At 46.2% G+C, this 18728-nt stretch overlaps 1 protein-coding gene across 1 annotated transcript in view; it reads right to left on the bottom strand.

Moving 5' to 3' along the window:
- TXNDC5 (thioredoxin domain containing 5) overlaps nucleotides 1–18207 on the bottom strand; it is a 35375-nt gene extending 17168 nt beyond the window's left edge. Inside the window, exons 1-2 of the mRNA XM_044455026.1 lie at nucleotides 17919–18207; nucleotides 2720–2869 (exon numbers count right to left, since the gene is read on the bottom strand). Coding sequence (XP_044310961.1) covers nucleotides 2720–2869; nucleotides 17919–18142 — 374 coding nt within the window. The 5' untranslated portion in view covers nucleotides 18143–18207. The remainder of the gene's footprint in view (nucleotides 1–2719; nucleotides 2870–17918) is intronic.
- Nucleotides 18208–18728: the final 521 nt, after the last annotated feature.

The raw sequence follows: 18728 nt of genomic DNA, 5'->3' as shown, positions 1-18728 counted from the left end.
CCAAGTTCAGACCTCTGGCATTGTTTTGTAAACTTCCAAAATATCTTTAAAGTGAAGAATGACACAAAGCTAATTTTGACAGAAGCAGTTGGAATACATGTTCATTTCCCCGAAAACATACAGTGTAAATTCTTCCGTCTTGATGCAAGCCAGCAAATAATCCAGTCCTTTAAGCTTCTAGGATGTTGGAGAAAGACTGGGCTAGTGCTTGTTATGTCACCAATACACTTTGCCACCTAAATTGCTGAAGCAGTTCTGCAACCATTTTTAAAGCATTGGAAAATTTTCTTGTGAATGTCAAGGATGAATATATGTAAAAATTTGCAGCCCTCTCTAACATGAAAAAAGAGGACAGCATGTCTGAAACATGAAGAGAAGGCAGGGCTGATCCAGGATTGGGCTTGCAAGACATTGCAAGCAAATTGCAATGTCTTGCAAGCAAACTGCAACACCAGGAACTTGAGCCACACGTGAAGAACCTGTTGTGATTAGGGATACTGTAGATATACCCATCTTATAAAGAATACAAAAATACTACATTTTACATTAACAATTAGAGAAATTCTAAGATAATATGTCATTAAAAGCACAATCCTATACATGTCTACTGAGATGGAGCTTGTTTCCATGAAAGCAGGCATGGGATTCTGGTTGAAGAAGCAAAATTCAGAGACTAAAGCTGCTACCCTCGGAAAGTTATAGACAGAAAAAGTGGCTGTAACTCCAGAAAAAATGGAGAAAACTGTCTAAGGCAGTGATGGCGAACCTATGGCACGTGTGCCACAGCGGGCACGCAGAGCCCTCTCTGTTGGCATGCGAGCCAAGTCGCCCCAGCATTGCCTCAGCAGCCACGCACATATTCGGAAAGAGTAATGGTGCCAGGCAACGACATCATCCATTAGCTGCAACTCGCCGCAAGAGGGGGCGTTGAAGAGGTGGCCAGAGGCAGGCACAATGGCCGTGGCAGGGGTGCCAGGAAGGGAGCACTGGTGGCAACACCCTCCTCCTGCCTCCTCCTCCTCCTCCCAGCCTGCATCATGTGAGCGGCTGCCCAAGCTGCCATCCTAGCGCAGTGGCAGGATCCTGTCAACTTGGTAGCTGCAGGCGCAGCCAGGCAGCCACGTGCCCGCCTACCCGCTCCCAGGCTGGCTCCCACGCCGGGGGCCATGGGTGGGGGGAAGCTGGGTGAAGGGAGTGAGTGACGGGATCAAGGTGGCGGAGCAGCAGCAGCTGGAGCGAGGAGGAGAGAGAGGGCACCCGGGATCAATATGGCGCTTCCTGAGGAGGGAGGCCAAAACGAGGAAAAGTGGAGGCTGTAACTGCTGCGAAGCAAGAAGAGTGGGCGTGTTGCAGGGATCCCTCTCTCCACCCGACCCCACTCGCCAAGGCTTGGCAGTGCTGTGGGGGTGCCTCGAGGAAGATCCCAACGGAAGCGTGGAAGGGATCAGCGAAAGCCTCTCCTCACCTTTAGTTTAGGTTCCCCCACCCTGCATTCTGCCCCTCTGGTAAATTTTCAAGTACTGCCGAAGCTCCTGCGGCATTCCCAGTGGCTGGTTTGGGGGCAAGGAGGGAGGGAGGGAGGGAGAGCATGCGCCCGGGCACAAGCAAGTCTTGTGTCCCCTGACTTGGAGGCACTGAACGTGAACATGGCTCCTTCTCTCTGTTATTGTGTTTTTCTTTTAAGACAAAAGATGTTAACATCTGAGTTGGTTTTTTTCTAAACTAAAACCTCAGTATCCAGGTTTTATTGCAGTGTTGGCACTTTGTGATAAATAAGTGGGTTCTGGGTTGCAGTTTGGGCACTCAGTCTCTAAACGTTTGCCATCACTGGTCTAGGGCATGCTAAGAGTTATAGGCCATTTTTCCTGTCTAAACTTGCATAGCATTGCACCCTGTTTCCTGTCAGTGTGGGTCCTGAGAAGTCCTTGCCTGCAATTTACACTTTTTTTCCAGTTTACACTAAATTTAACCTGAGAAGCTGCTGAATTCACACAAGTCTGTTCAGGCAGAGGTTACATATGCCCCACAAAAGGGAAGAACCCATCAGAGAAGCTGTCTCTGCAGGATGGTCTAACAGGCTACCCCATCAAGAAGGTCAGATGGACCTTTTGCATTACATGCTTAACTTCTAGGGTTTTATTAATCAACTTGTTTCTGATTTCACAACAATATACACCTTGAAGAAAACGCTCAATAATTCCTACACCGGATCAGGTGTGGTCTGTTTACTCCAGCTTAATAAGGCAATTCAATCACCGTCCACTTCTAACTATAAAACTCTCATATCAGCATGGTACATTGTACAGCTGTTCTCCGATCGGAGTGAGCAAACATAGAAGTAGGTTTGTTGCATGTTTCAGTATAATACAGCAATGAGAAAATAGCATACATTTCTTATATTGGAATATTACTTTGGTTTCCTTGTGCAATCTGATTAAAGCAATACATCCTATTTAGAGGGCTTTTAAAAATTCCACTTCATTGCTACATTCAGCTTTTGCTAGCTGTAAGATTTATTCACAAAGGGAGAGCAAATGAATATAACATAGGATCTAAAGACACAATATACTGCATGTACTTGGCAACAAACTGTACCTACTGATATGAACATTTAACTAAAATGATGCACAATTAAATGTAGTTGCCCTCTTTAAATTGGCAGGGATTTATGGAAAATATGCAACATAATAAAATGAAGGAAATACTCCTTCACACATACGTTGGGTATCCTCTGACACTGAATTCAGAACACAGTGGCGTATCTGCAGTACAGTCCACTTTCACAACGTAGACTTGTGGATTTTCCATGTTGTTGTACTTGTCAGCAAGTTCATTCCAAGTTGGCTGCAGTCGTTGACAGTGCCCACACCTGGAGGGATGATAATGATAATAAAAATAATAAAATTAGTAGAAGTTTTGCATGATTTTGAAGTTACCGTCTTCTGTTATGGAAACTATTACAACTGAGGACCTTCGCACACACTGTATTTATATTGTTCTTCCCATTCCCACCAAGGCTATTGTCTCATTAGATTTAGATTTGCACTATTTAATTTGCTGTTATTTTTCAAAAACTGTTCTGTGGAAAAACCTGAGACTCCGTGGAAGTTTATCAGGAGTTCCTGGTTGATAAGTACAGCAGGAGCAGGCAAAACTCTCAGCAGGTTGTTTTTTGGGTGGTTCCAGTGGGAGAGGTCCTACCATTACCATTTAGATAGTGCTGTATAGCTATTCCTTCTTGACTTCCTTAAGGGATTTTCTGTGGTCAGAAAAAAAGATTGAAGATGTGGTGGGAAAACACCGGAAAGTTACAAGTGGGAGATGATGAGTGATACTCCTGTAAAAATGCCATGAATGTGCAAAGTGGTGGCAAGATAAAAGAGCATTCTCCTTTTATTACGAAGGTCATCCCCCATTGGAGTACAGGATATGTTCTTGGTTGCATTCTCTGTTTACACAGGATGGCTACCTTCATCTGAAATTTGAATATAATGCGTCAACTGGGACTTATGGGAAATGCAGTCCAAAACCTCTGAAGGGTACTAGACTCCTCTAAAATATCCTCTCCTCTAAAAGAGTGTGATGCCCCCAAGCAAAGTCCCCTTGAGATTATATTCAGGTTTTTCACTAGAGATATTTATGATTTTTCCACTTTTGCCAGATCCTGTGACTTCTGTTGGGGGCTTAGAACCTATGCCGCATAGATGCAGGTGTCCAAAAATAGGATGAAAAATTTTCACCTGGTGTATAAAATGACCCTCTGATTTTTGCCTCATTATCTCCAGTTTCAAGGGCAGTCTTATATGCTGGTATATATGGTATACTTCTGCCATGAGGGTCAGGTATTCAGAGTGGACAAAGACTGGATCTAAAGTGGTTCTATGGATCGGAGCCATAATGTTTCTTTGGAAAAGAAAATTGTAAAAAAAAAAAAAAAAGTTGAACCTTGGATAATGTTACAGATAACTGAATCAGCAAGTCAGCCAGATGCTTCATTCAGTGTAAATCAACATCATATTAGACACAAAGCAGTACTGAAAGTTGCCTTTTTCACTTGACTGCTTTCTTGAGAGGAGGAAAACATCTCCAGGTACTTCCAAATCTGTTCGCATTTGCTAACTTTTTATGATGCTAACATTTTAAAAGTAATACCGAACACTTGGAGATTTCTTCTTCAGAATGGTCAGTGGAATACACACAGTGGGAAATAAAGGTAAGACAACTTTACGATAAAACACAAAAAAGGACCGACCAAAGGACTTTCCATATATGGAGCCCTTCCTCTCACATAACGCATAAACTGTCCCAATAACATTGAACAAAGAAAGCCCTTTTTGGCTGGAGATAAAATGAAGGGAAAATGACTTGCAAACTTAATTCTACTGTCACAGATATGAGACCACAGCTAGGGAAAAAAGATGGCTATGGAAGTAGATTATGTGCAATTTTCTGAAATCAGAAATATCTATGTCCACAATGAAAGCCATTTAAGCACCTTGCATATCTAATTGCAATACTAAGATTAGACACATCAACAACTCTCAAAGAAAAGCCACTGTTACTTTCTATAAACATCTTGCACTTGTGTAAATGTTTGTTCTTCATGATTTTGCAAAGTTATGGAGGCATCCATTTCATTGCAATAAAAGGAAATGGGCAAGAACTCAGATAGGTGCATCTCCTATAAAAAGGCAGGTTACTCACCTGTAACTGTCGTTCTTCAAATGGCCATCTGTGCATTCACACATATGGGTGCTACGCCTGCACAGTGCCTATGGCCGGAACGATTCAAAGCTTAATGGTTTTGGTGGGAACTCTGCACCCCTCCCATCCCCCATGGTATAAAAGGGTGGAGTGCCTGCCATTTCCTCAATCCACTGAAGACTGATCGTTCGTCCCCTCACGGGAGCGAGAGATATTGCAGGGAACTGCCGAACCTGCGAGAAAAATCACCAACAAAACCATTGTCAAGGAGAAACGGTATGTATAAACGCAATCACCGACACTGAGCGGGGCCGGCGGGTGGGTTGTGTGAATGCACAGATGGCCACTCAAAGAGCAACAGTTACAGGTGAGCGACCTGCCTTTCTTCATCGTGGCCTCTGTGCATCACACATATGGGTGATTAGTAAGCTTACAAGACCTGGCGGCGGGCAGTGTCATCATTGAAGAACAGAAGAAAGGATTGCCCAGCCAAAGGAGCAATCGTGTTTGGCACGCACATCAAGGCGGTAATGCCTGGCAAAGGTGCAAGTAGTAGTCCAAGTGGCAGCCTTGCAAATGTCCTGGATTGGAATGCCAGCAGCAAAGGCAGAGGAAGCAGCTACTGCCCTTGTGGAATGCCCTCCGGGCATGACAGGTAAGTCAGGCTTGGCAAGTTGATATGCTAGCTCAATGGTCTGCATGATCCACTTTGAAAGTCTCTGCGAACCAAACTGAGCCCTTATCATAGTCTGAGTATTTAACAAAGAGGTGGTTAGATTTATGGAAGGACTCCATGCGAGACCTATAAAAGGCAAGGCAGTGACTAACGTCGAGAGCATGTAATGACTGTTCTATTGGTGTAGCGGACGTAGGGAAAAAGGCCAGTAACACAATGTCCTGGTTAATATGAAAAGGAGACACAACCTTGGACAAGAACGCCGGATCAGTACGGAGAACGACTTTCTCCTTATGGAAGTTAAGGTAAGGAGGATCTATCCGAAATGCGCAGAGTTCACTAGTCCTTCTGGCAGACGTGACCGCGACAAGAAAGGCAGTCTTCCAAGACAGGAGACGTAAGTCAGTACTTGCCAGGGGCTTGAAAGGAGCTCGGGTGAGTGCCTGAAGAACAACTGAAAGGCTCCAAGTAGGGATAACTGGACAAAGTGGTGGTTGGAGGTTCTGTAAACCCTTGAGGAATTGACATATGAGGGTGTGAGAAAAAACCGAAGAACCCCGCACTTGTCCACGGTTGTGGGAAATTGCAGCTATATAAACTTTAATGGATGATGGCCTAAGTCCCAGTTGATGGAGCGACAAGAGGAACTGAAGGATATTTTCAACAGTGGCTGAAGAAGTGGCAAAATTTTTGGATTCAGCAAAGGATGCGAAGTGCTTCCATTTGACCGCATAAGATCAGCGAGTTGCAGGTTTTAGGGCAGACTGAAGAATGAATTGAATATCTGGATGGAGAACGCTCGGATCCGATGAGGAGTCTACCAGTATCAGGGAAGAAGAAACTGTATTGGGACGGTGGCGGAAAAGTGTAGGAGTCCCTGAATCCATCGGTACCGAAGAGGCCCCGTGGTTCATCGAATGAGCCAGGCTGTCAGGCTGAGTGAGGGAAGATCCAGGTGGCGAACAGCTCCGCACTGTTGAGTATTAGATGAGGTATGAGAGGCAGGCGGAGAAAGGCGCTGCCAGATAGACAGAGAAGAGTAGGGAACCACAGTTGACAGGGCCACCAGGGGGTGATCAGGATCCCTGAGGCACCGTCGTGGAAGATCTTGGCTAGGACCCTCGTTATGAGCGGGATCGGGGGAAATGCATAAAAGAACGTGTTGGACCAAGGGATCATGAGCGCGTCCCCTGTCAATCCCGGGCCGATGCCGGCATGAGAGTAGAAAACCTCGCACACCTTGTACAAGTGAGTTGTAAACAGGTCTATGTCCAGAGAGCCCCAAGTCCGGAAGAGGCGATGGCAGGTCGGATGATCCAGTTCCCATTCGTGGGTCGTCGACATCCGCCTGCTGAGGGTGTTGGCCTCCTCGTTGTCAGTACCGGCCAGGTGAACCGCAAGGAGGGTGATCTCCCTGGGGATGCACCAGTCCCACAGTTGCATCGCCAGGCGGGCCAGGGGGGCAGACTTTGTCCCTGTTTGTTTATATAGAATACAGCGACAATGTTGTCGGAGAAAATTTGCACAACGTGTCGCCGGAGAGTGTCCTCGAATGATTGAAGGACTTTGAAGACCACCAGGAGTTCGAGGTAATTGATGTGTCTAGTGGTCTCCTGGTGGTTCCAGGTGCCCTGCGTTCAGAGACCGGCACATAGGGCTCCCCACCCGGTCAGGTAGGCATTGGTAAACAAAGTCAAGGTTGGGTGGGGCGGACGAAATGGGACACCCACGGACAGATTGTGCCGCATAGTCCACCACGATAGGGTCTGGAGGATGGAGGTCGAAAGGCGGAGGAGACGGTGAGGCGAGTCTCATTGAGGTTGAAACAGTCCGTTGAACCACAACTGGAGTGGTCTCATCCGCAGCCTGGCAGGGGGAACTGTGGAGACTGTAGAGGCCATGTGGCCGAGAAGTTTCTGTACTGAGAGTGCTGGAACAGCTCTGTTCATGTGGATTCGACGGATCGATGAACACAGATTGTCTTGTCGACTTTGTGGAAGAAAGGCTCTTGTCAGTGTGGAATCGAGACGGGCTCAAATGAAGTCGACAAGTGACCTGTGAAAGAGTAAGGCACAATTTCTCATGATTAATGCGTAGTCCCAAATTGCCCAAGAGGGTACAAATAATTTGAATTGATGACCGAAGACTTTCTTTAGATGGGGAGTCATCCAGCTAGGGGTACACTTGAGTGCCTTGGAGCCGGAGATGTGCACACACTGGAGCCATACATTTCGTAAAAACACGGGGGGCTGTAGCCAGTCCAAACGGAAGGACGTTAAACTCAAACAGGTCGGAACCGACAGTGAATTGGAGAAGACGCCTGTGGGACAGGTGAATGGAAATGTGAAAATAAGCATCTTTCAAGTCCAGAGAAGCAAACTAATCCTCTCTCCTAAGCAATGGAAGGATATTTTGAAGGGTAGTCATCCAAAATTTCTTGATTTTGATGAACCTATTGATGCCACATAGGTCCAGTATCGGACGAAGACTGCCATCACGCTTAGGGACTGTGAAATATCTTGAGTAGAAGTCGTGGAGCCCCTCAGAGCATGCAAGCTGTCAAACTGCTCTTTTATGAAGAAGCTGCTGAACTTCATCAACGAGAACCGATGACTGAGGTGTAAATCGGATCAGTCCCAACAGGGGCACGGTATCGAACTCAATTCTGTATCCATGCTGTACGATGGATAAAACCCACTGATTATATGTGATGGACTCCCAAATGGGGAATCGACTTAGCAGTCGATCCCCAAAAGGAATAGGGGAAGGTGGGTTGAGGAGGAGAAGAGAGGTTCGCTCGTCCCGTCAATGCTGACGTTTGTCAGAGTCGGAGCAATGCCGGTTTTGCTGGAAGCGTTGTTGTTGCTTCCAACGCTGTTGGTGGGGTTGGAACTGCTGACGGCCTGCAGATTACGAATAGGGCTGGTATATATAAGATGGACAAGACCAAGACCACTTACGGTGCGATTGATTGGAGACTTCCATCCGGCGAGCTGTAACCCTCGACTCATGGATAGTCTTCATCTTGTGGTTCGTCCTGGCATTGAAGAGCCCTGAACTGTCAAAAGGCATATCTTCAATCCAGCACTTCGTCTCGTCCAGGAAATTGCAATTCCAGAGCCAGGCATGGCGACGGAGGGCTACGGCGCCGACAAGAGCTCTGGAGTCGGAGTTGATATGGTGTCTTGCCATGGAAAGCTGCTGGACTGCCACCTGCATAGCCTCTCTAATGAAGATTCTAGCCAGATCTTTCTGCAGGTCTGGAAGTGAGGTCATAATATTTTCTAACTTTTTCATTAGAAAATACTGGTATCGAGCCAGCCTGGCCCCATAATTAGAAATACGGAGGCCAAGTACTGTAGTGGCATAGATCCAGCGATCCAACATGTTGATCTTACGGCCCTCTTTGTCACGGGGAGTAGTGTGTCCCCTTGACTCACGTCCTTGAGAGGACTCCATGACAATCGAGTTCGGTCTCGGGTGATGCAGGAGGAATGGAATATCCTGCTCAAGGACTCAATACATGGACTCATATCGCCGCGAAGTAGGCTGAGGCTGATTAGGGTAGTTCCACGGTTCCATCATTGCCTGGCGAAGGGTAGTAATCAGCAGCAAAATGATGGCGGCAGACTGTTCACCCTTGACAATGTTGCAGAACTTGTCGGTATTAGGATCGAAGCGGTGCTGGGCCTCGAACTCAAGTGACCTTGTAAGCCTAGCCATTACTTCCCCAAAGGTTACATAGGGTTCCTCCGGTGAGCTGGAACCCTGTGTAGAGATCACCATATCTGGTGAAGTAGATGCCACTTCGGAGTCCTTCGGGTCCGAATTGTAGTGAGATGGGGGACTAGAAGAAGAGTCAATAGGCGAAGTGGGACGCCTGGACTGAGGCGCTCTCGAAGTCGAAGGAGCGTCTCTCATTACCGGAGAGAGGGTATGATCATGCACTGACGGGTAGTAACCATAGGGCGGATAGTCATCCCATGGCTCCCGATGCGATAGCCTATGGGGCAGTTGCACCCATTATTCCGAGGGGCGGATGGAGGTGTGCTGTTGATATCGCACCTGCTGAGGCGCAGCCCTCGGGGAAGGCTTGAGTGATGGTTGGGGAACAGATGAACGAGCCATTGGAGGGGAGTCCCGAATCTCTCTGTTGGAGATTGATCCCAGCAAGGGAACGTCCCGATGCTCAGGGGAGGACTGGACAGAAGGTGCAACCCGTCTTGGAGACCCAGGCGGGGTCACTTGCATGCCAACTGGAGGGCCGATCCGGTTGGTGTCGGTACCGAAGCAGCCGTTGGAATCAACGGGGTGGACAAACCCGAGTCACGGTGGCTGGAGTGGGTTTCTTAGGCTTGTGAGCCAACTTATCCATCTTGTCCTTCTTAGGCTTCTTATGGCCTGAGGACTTGTCCAATCCACTATGCTTCCTCTTCTCCTTTTGTTTATGCAGAGATGTAGAGGAGCGTTGGCCCTCTGGCAAAGGGGCACCATCAACAAATGGGCAGGGCGGAGGCATGGTGGAAAAGGAAGACGGAGGAGCAGATATGCTTGCCAGTTGGTCCGAGTGAAGTAGGGTTTGATCCCACAAAGGTTTGCGCAAGCGGTTCTCCCAATTTTTCCTCACCTGCTTAGTAAAGGCCTGACAGTGGCCGCATTTATCAGTCCTGTGCCCCTCTTCAGGACAGAGAAGGCACAGATTGTGCGGATCAGTAGGTGACCCGCACTGGGAGCACTTGCAGAAAGCTGCACACTGTGCCATTGAGGAAGAAGGAGAAGATAACAAGTAAGGAGAAAGAGGAACAATATTTTTTTGGTGTTTTTTTTTAAACAGGGAAAAGGGGGAAATTGAGAAGAAAACTTCTAACAGGAAGGGAAAAACTTGGAATTGCAACGTCTAAGAGAGATAATAGCAACTGGATAAATGTGTACAAACTGAGAGACGAAAGGCTTGAGGCACAGCGAATGGCAGTCGCAAGAGGACTGAGGAAATGGCGAGCACTCTGCCCTTTTATACCGTGTGGGGGGGAGGAATGTGGAGTTCCTGCCAAAACCATTAAGCTTTGAATCTTTCCGGCCACAGGCACTGTGCAGGTGCAGCACCCATATGTGTGATGCACAGAGGCCACGACGAAGAACCTCTAATATTCACACATATGACCATTTCACTATTCCAGTTGTTTCCTATGAAAATGAGATGTGCATGTGAGTTGCAGAAAAGCCTGGTACTTCTGTGAAAAGTTAACTTTACGGGGCTGGCCCTATTGTTTGGCAGAATGAGGCAGTCATAAAGTCGTACATCTGGGCTGCTACTGACAGATTGAAAACTGTCCTAAATGCTTTATTACACACAGATAAAGAGTCCTAAATAGGAATGTTTTATTGCTATATAGAGGAACAGAGAATGTTTCTGGAGAGCAAAAAAGGAAAAAGGTGCCTCTTTTCTCTTTCTCCCTCCTGACATCTCCCTGTAAAGTATGGGAAGCTTTGGTTCTGTCCTCATGGCATGCGTCCACAAAAGCTGTTAGGGGCACAAAGCAACTAATTCAAGTCCACTCCATTTCCTTTTTCGAAGAACTGACACCTTCTGTGGGTCCTGGAAATAACTGAAAATAGCTTTACTTGGCAGTTGGAGGTAGTGATTTGAAAATGTATTTTTCTCGCAGTTTACAAGCCAAGATTACTTCCATATATTTTTTTATATTGCGATTTATATCCTGCCTTTTTCCTACAAAGGGCTCAAGGCAGCTTACATCATTCTCCTCCTCCATCTTATCCCCACAACAACAAGCCTGTGAGGTAGGTTGGGCTGAGAGTCTGTGTCTGACCCAAAGTCACCCAGCTGGCTCCATGGCTGAGCAGGGACTAGAACCCAGGTCGTCTGAGTCCCAGTCCTGTGCTCTTAACCACTACACCACACTGGCTCTCTACTCTGAAGTCCACTCTGAAAAACAAATGGCATTATTGTGTTTAAATGCGCAAAAGGCATTTGACAATGTCAGTTCATGAAAGAGCAATTAGAACAAATGGACTTTGGTGAACAATTTATAAATTTTTCATACTCAGGTTGCCTCCCACATGCACAGCAATCACTCCTTTATTTTGGGGTGGATTCACTTCTAAACAGGCACAAGCCTGCTCAACTTCTTCATTAATTGTATATGTTTTGCAAATGTATAGTCCATGCTTCCCTTTCCCAGAGCAACTTTGCATAGGCACAAGCCCTTCAAGTAGCAATGTCATAATGTTGAACCTCTACACTATGTCTTCCATATTCTCAGTAGCCACCTTGAAAAGAATACAAATTCAAATTGTGATTGGGAGGAGTCACATCATGAAGGCTTGCAAAAGTTACAATCATTATGGGATCACTTGTCAGAAAACGTTTTAGCAGTGAAACACATCAGGGGAAGAATGCAGGGAAGAAGGAAGACGGGGAAACATGTTTCCTTCTTGTGACACATCTCATCTTCTTGTGGAGAAATCTGAAAAAGTTCATTGATCTCAAAACTAAAAAGACGTGCAAGTTCTGTCTTTACAGGTTCTGTATATTAGAAGTCAGCCACCAAATTTGTCTAACTTGCACTGTGAAATATTCTGACATGATGCTTCTGAATATGATGCTCTTTTGGAGAAAGAACACAAAATGAGGAAGCTGTGTTGCAATTTCAAATTAAGAGGCTTTTTCTTCTATAAACTGATATTTGGAGCAGGTGGGGGGGCATATAGATCATATCAGTTAGCTTCAGAATTAAAAACAGAAAAGCACTTGCATACACCAGTCATTAACAGCTAACAAGATCATCCCTAGCAATTAAAAATGGCAACTCTCCACCCCAGCAGGATAAAATCCAACATAAACCATACATAAACACAAATCCACTGAAATGACTGACAACTTATACTCATGTTTAACTTCACTCCAGTTCCATTAAGTTCAATGGGTCTATACTCAGTAAGACTTGCACTGGATTTTACCCATAGCTCTTGACTTATAATACCTTTTCTAATATGGTTATGGCCTTTTAAAAATAAAAATTCTGCACCCCAAAAATCAGCTCAGTGCTGACTGGACTCTTGTCAATTATTAAGATGGTGCTCTTATGCTAAAAGTTTGCTGCTTTGCAAAGACAAATCAGCACCTCCTAAATTTATGATAACAACTCAAGAGTTTGTAGATTATCTGTGTATATATGTACTTGGTCTTTGGAAGGAACTCCTATTTACTTTTTTCCTTGCCCTGAGGCTGAATCAAAGGGAAAGATGTGAACTCATAATTAGCTGTTTGCACTTACTGCAGAAGCTGCAGCTGCTCTAACAGAAAACAGCCTACAAATTGTTTCTGTATGGAGTTTATCTGAGGTCTATACAACACTGGTTAAGGCACCTTTGCAACAAAATGTTTCAGACCACAACTCCCAGAATTCCAGTGCAATGCCCATACTGGCCAAGGTTGATAGGAACAAAGTCACAAACATCAGATGGATAACAGGTTGGGAAAAACTTGGTTATTGGTTCTCAGTAACCTGGTTTGCACATAACACTAACTCATCATGTATTTAACCCATGGTTTGTTGTCCTATTTTGGGTTTCTCTGGCAGATGACTGAACAAACTAGTTTGTTTCTCAGTCCCTGGGTTATTTTCCTTCTCCTTCAGCTGCTTCCTGCCTTTGCCCCAAATACCTTTGTGGTGCATGTAGAGCAGCTGGACTAGCTTGCTGCTAGTAACCAACTCACAATCTATGGTTCTGCTTTCAAATGTAACAACAACCCATGGTTTTAATAATCCATAGTTCTTGACCCAACTTCATGAGTTCTCTTCCTTGCCTCTTCTCTTTCTTAAACCATGGATGCTCTTTCTTCTCAGAAAGCTGGGTTTGTACATTACAACAACCTAGACTTCAACAATATATTTAATAGGATTATGTGAAAACCAGGTAACTGTATCTTTTCCCCTTTTAAGGGATATTTTTTTCAATCTCCAAAGCGAAAGCCATGGACAGCCCTTCAAAGTGCCGAAATGGCACAGTGGAGCAGTTGCCACTGGTTCACCATCACATAGTCCTCTGTGCCTAAAGTTTGTGTAATTTTTTGTTGCTTATCTCAAATGTGCAAACTTGCCTCATTAATATCCTAAACAACAATATGGCTGCATATGTCCCTGGCAAAACCCCGATTAACCTGATCAAAAAACATTTTCAGAAGGAAGACTGAGTTTTGATAGTTGGTAAACCAATGACAGCCATTCCAGTGTGCCATTGAAGGGGCTGTCACTTCAGAATTGCAAAAAATAAAAAAAATCCTCCCATCAAAAAAGAAAAAAAAGAAGAAAAACTCAGTTGATCACAGCAATGGAGACCAAGCCAATAACATTCACTCCAAAGTGCCACCTGGGCACTTGGAGAAGTGGTTGTCTTAGGCAGAAGCCCAGAAAGTTCAGCAAAAGGTTTTTGCTGCTGTTGCCAAGCAATTTGCTGACTGGTTCCTCTACACACAAGGGATCAAACACCCAGGATTAGATGACATGACAGTGCACTGTAGGTACAACAATCCCTAGCACAAGGGTTGTTAGCAAGGTGCCTTATTGCCTTTGCACTTTGCAGGAACCAGCCCAGAATCACATGATGCTACTCACCATGGCTAGTTACCCACAATGAGTTTAGCATGTTGTGCAATCCAAGTTCTTGACAGCTTTATTCTCCATGAAGCTGCCTAAGCCCTTTAAAAAGCCATCTTTATAATGTATTTTAAATACCTTTTTGACCAGAACTGTACAAAGTACTCCATAATGTACCATAGATGTATCTAAAGACATTATGATATTGGCAGTTTTATTGTTGATTCTTTCCCTAATGACTCCCAAGATGGAATTTAACTTTTTTTCATAGCAGCTATACCCTGGGTGGAAGTTTTTCCACCACAAAGAACCCTTTGCTTGTCAATCATCACCAGCTCAAACTTCATTAGCATTTATTTGAAGTTAGGACATTTTTTTGGCCCCAATTTTCAATAAATCTCTTTACACTTGCTCATTATGCATTTAAAACATTTATGCATCACTCTGCATCTAAACAGATTTCAAAGCAGTAAACAATAGATAAAAGGAATAAAATGCCATATTCATTCTTTTTGGGGGGGGGGGAGGTTAAGACAGAGTACCCATAAAAAGAGTGGCTGGTCAACCACAGAGGTTTTCTTGAACTAATCTTTTTTAAGAGGTGAAGAAAACACACGATACTACTCTCTGCTTGATCACCACAGGCAAGGGAGTTTTATAGAAAAGGGGCCACCACACTGAAGGCTCTTCCCCAGGTAGGGTCCAACTGGGCCATGAGGAGTCGCCAGAAGAATGCCATCTGATGATCAGTAGCAAGGGGATAAGGGAGAAGGCACCCTCTCAAGTATTCTGATCGCAGTTGGTTTGAGGCTTTATGTGCTTGTAGCAAATCCTTAAAGCCAGCCTGGTAGCGAACAGGCAGCTAGCACAGATCCCTCAGCAAAAGAGTTGCATGCTTAAAATGGGCATCTCCTAACAACAGTGAAGCTGCTACAGTCATAGGTCCAGCTTCAGGACCAGCCTTAAGAGTGCTCCATATGGAGTACTTTGTAGGAATCCAGACTTGAAATTACTAGCACTTTTACTACTGTGGTCAAGCTTTCCCTGTCCAGTTGGCAAACCAGCCAAAGCTGGTAAAAGGCATTCTACCACAGACACTTAAGCCTCCAGCAACAGCAATAGATCAAGGGGGACTGCCAGACCATAAACCTATCTTTCAAAGGCAGAGAAACCCCATGTGGAACAGGCAATGAGCTTATCTCCCACACTCAGGAACCACTCACCTGCAGAGCTTCCATCTTGCCATTTGCCTGTCAATAACACTTGGCTCTAAATCTTCTAATGACTTCATAGAGCTTCATACAGATGTGGAACTAAATGGGGAACAATCTATACTTTGCAGAACTCTATAGCTCAACTGCAAAGGAGGTTGTTGAGGAACAGCCACCCAACAGTAGTCTCTGAAATTGCCCTGCAGTAAGACCAGAGTCACTGTAACACAGCACCTCCAATATCCAGCCAAGGAGAATATCATGGCTGAAGGTATCAAAAACTAACAACAAGCAGAATGAACAGGGTTGCACTCCCTCATCCCTCTCCTAATAAAATAATCCATACCAAAGCCTGATTCAGTCCCATAAGCAGATTAAAACCCAGACTGGAAAGGGTCAAAACAGTCAGTACTCCCCAGCAGTACCTGCAATTGTCCTGCCACAACCATATTGAATACCTTTGCGACTGGACGTAATTGTCATTTGGTCTAAAGTAGGTTTCTTCAGGAGAGATTGTACTACTGTATCCTTAAGGACAAGAGGAACCACCCATTCCTGCAAAGATGCATCTATCACTTCCTGGACTCATCTCAACTAGCTTTTATTAGCTTGGACAAGGATTGAGAGGGCACATGGTCAATCACAATGCTGGTTGTACTCTGTCCATATCAGTAGGCCACAGTAACTGAAGCTAGTTCCACAAAATTGGGCAGAGGGTGGGATCAGTTACCTCAAATGAAGCTGCATTAAAAACAGTATCACTGCACTATGTTCACTACAATTTTGTCCTCACAGCGCAATACAAAAAGGTCTCAGCAATCACACATGTCTTTGAGATGACCTGGGCCGCATCTGCTGGGGACATTTTTAACGGACCACCTGAAACAGCTCCACTAGACACTAGTAGCACTCAGGAATGCAATGGAGACAACAATAGGCATGACCAAGTGCTGTAGGGTGTGTCTTCATTTCACGTCTTACACCATTTGTGCTCAAGCTGACATCCACTCTGCTTCATGGACAACAGCTTCCCAGCATACCAAGAAATAAAGCATACTCTACAGAACAAAGGCGTGCACTCAAGTGTAATTGTTGATGGTCCTCCACATCTCTCTGTCCCACATTGGGACTAAGCTCTCTGTTGAATCATCAGCTATCTTCTCTGGAAAAGCCCCAAGTATGTTTAGAAATTCACTGGATTTCACCAGGCTCTTGGGGTGGACCATCTGAATGGGTCCTCCAACCCTGCTTAAGGGAAGCAATGCCATAATTTCAAATCTCAGCAAGAAATACTTTGACCATGGCAATGAAGTTGGAACACCTCCTTCCCTTTTTCAGTCTTTGGAGCAAAGACCAAACCAAAGATATCCTTTTCTTCATGTGTTGGGGTACAGTTGTCATGAAGGTCATTAAGTCCCAAGTGGAAGCTACAAAGATAGTCTCAGCATGGAGTCACCCGGAACCACTATTACCTACTCCATCAAGGAGGCTGTTGGGCAGCAGGGTGGCATCCCCAATCTATCTCTATGGCACAGCACTGAAAAGCATTTGCCATTTTAATGTCACTTCCTTCATCAAGGCTGACACTGCCATTTTAAAATTGCATAAGGAGCTTCTGCAATCTCATGTCTCTTCATCAGATACTATACGATTTAGTTTTGTATTAGGAGAGAGCAACTTCTGGGCATCCACATATTTTGGCCAGCAACTCCCATTATTCTTTACCAGTGGCTGTGTTGCTTAAGGCTAATAGTTCACCCGGGGAAGCAGTTATGATAGTTGCAGTAACTTCTGCATTGGTCTCTACTGTGCACTTAAAATGCATGTACTGAGATCTAATGGGTACTCTAGCCATTACTGGGCACTAAGTAGTCCTAAATAATTGCTCTTGTTTGTTTTGCAAAGTATAAATATATATTTACTCATGACTGCCTCTTTCCCATGGGCTAAGGATGGCTTACAGAAACCTTATCAAAACGTCTGTGTCTAGACTTTGGATGAACATCAGGTCTGAAAATCCTGGCATGTCAGAGATTGCAGCAACTATTTTTGTGATCAGAAAAATGAGCCACTCCAATTTTTCTGTTCCCACCCTTCAAAAGCTAATTTACATGCCGGCGGGAGGGGGAGGGTCGAAATATGTTTGTTTCACATATCAGCACCTGGTTTCAGCCACAACCACAGATAACTCCGAGAACTTCACGGATGCAGTTTTGGATGCAGCTAACCATGTTAGCCCATCGGCTTTTGCCACGAAGCGATGAGGGGGACTGCTCAACGACGAGGTTTCTCCAACTTTTAGCAAATCCCTCACCGGTTCGGGGCATGCCTGGAGCCGCTTAAGGACCCAATCCTATGCCGATTTAGACGAGGAAAGCAACAGCAGCCCACAACTCTTAGTATCTTTACAGCCGGCCGGGCAGGCTGGGGCATGCTCAAAATTGTAGGACGTACATATACTTATCAGTAGGGTTGCGTCCCAAAATCCTTTAAAGGAGGACAACTTGCGTGATGGTCACGGATGTAAGGGGGAGGTAATGAATGGAGGCGGCGGCACACACGTCCCACGGAGCCCCCCCCCCCCCCACGCCTGCACCTCCGGGACCCTTCCCGGCCGCCCTCCCCGGGTCTCCCTCCGGCTGCCACGTCACCGGGAGCAGCGGAGGGGCCCTCGCCACACCCCTCGCCCTTCTCCAGGCCGCCGCTCACCACGGGGCGAAGAACATGACGAAGTGCGGCGCACTCTGGGCGCCATGGCGCAGCATCTCGGCGTTGTAGAGGTGCCGCGCGTGGGGGTCCGCTTCGTCGCCTGCCGCCGCCGCCTCCTCGGCCCGCGCGGGAGCACCGCGTAAGAGCAGGCAGCCGAGCAGGACAGCCAGGCGGGAGGCGTGAGAGGAGGCCCAAGGACGGAGAGCGGCAACCATGGTGCCCATGCCAAGGCGCGGAAGGAGGGGGAAGACAAGAAGCCGGCTCGAACCACGTCGCCTCTGCCACCCCTCCCGCGGCTGCCCGGGCGGCGTCTCCACCAGCCTCCGCCCCCAGCCCGCCTCGGAGAGTCAAAGGGCGACGGGGAGGGGCTGGAAGAGGCCGGCGACGCGGAGGCGCGTCTTCTTTGCCGCCTTTTTTTGCTCCCGGCTCAGGCTGGAGAGAGGCTGGATTGGGAAAGCTGCCCATTGTTTCCGCTCAGAAGAGGCTCCGGAGCTCAAGGTCGATGGGGAAATCACTCATTGTTGGGTGGCCCAAAGTATATTTTACTCATTGCTAGGCATTTCAGTAAGTCTTACTCTCCAAAGAGAGTGTAGGATCGCAGCTCTACAGTTGTTGGCACCCAGCCCTCCCTGGGCCTTTACCGGCTGCTTCGTCGGCAGGAATTCAACAGGTGCCGCTCTCCTGGTATGCCAGCGTAGCGGGCGGAGCAGCGCTTGCGTAATTTCTTCTATGTGTCAGGCAGCTGAATTGCGACGGCAAAGGAAAAAAGGTGACAGCAAACCTTTGGAACTCAGAGAAAGGTCCACCTGC

The sequence above is a fragment of the Varanus komodoensis genome, unplaced genomic scaffold, assembly GCF_004798865.1.
Source record: "Varanus komodoensis strain SLA01 unplaced genomic scaffold, ASM479886v1 scaffold8, whole genome shotgun sequence".
Lineage (NCBI taxonomy): Eukaryota > Metazoa > Chordata > Lepidosauria > Squamata > Varanidae > Varanus > Varanus komodoensis.
Note: the sequence above shows the minus strand (reverse complement) of the source record. Positions and strands in the feature narration are given on the sequence as shown.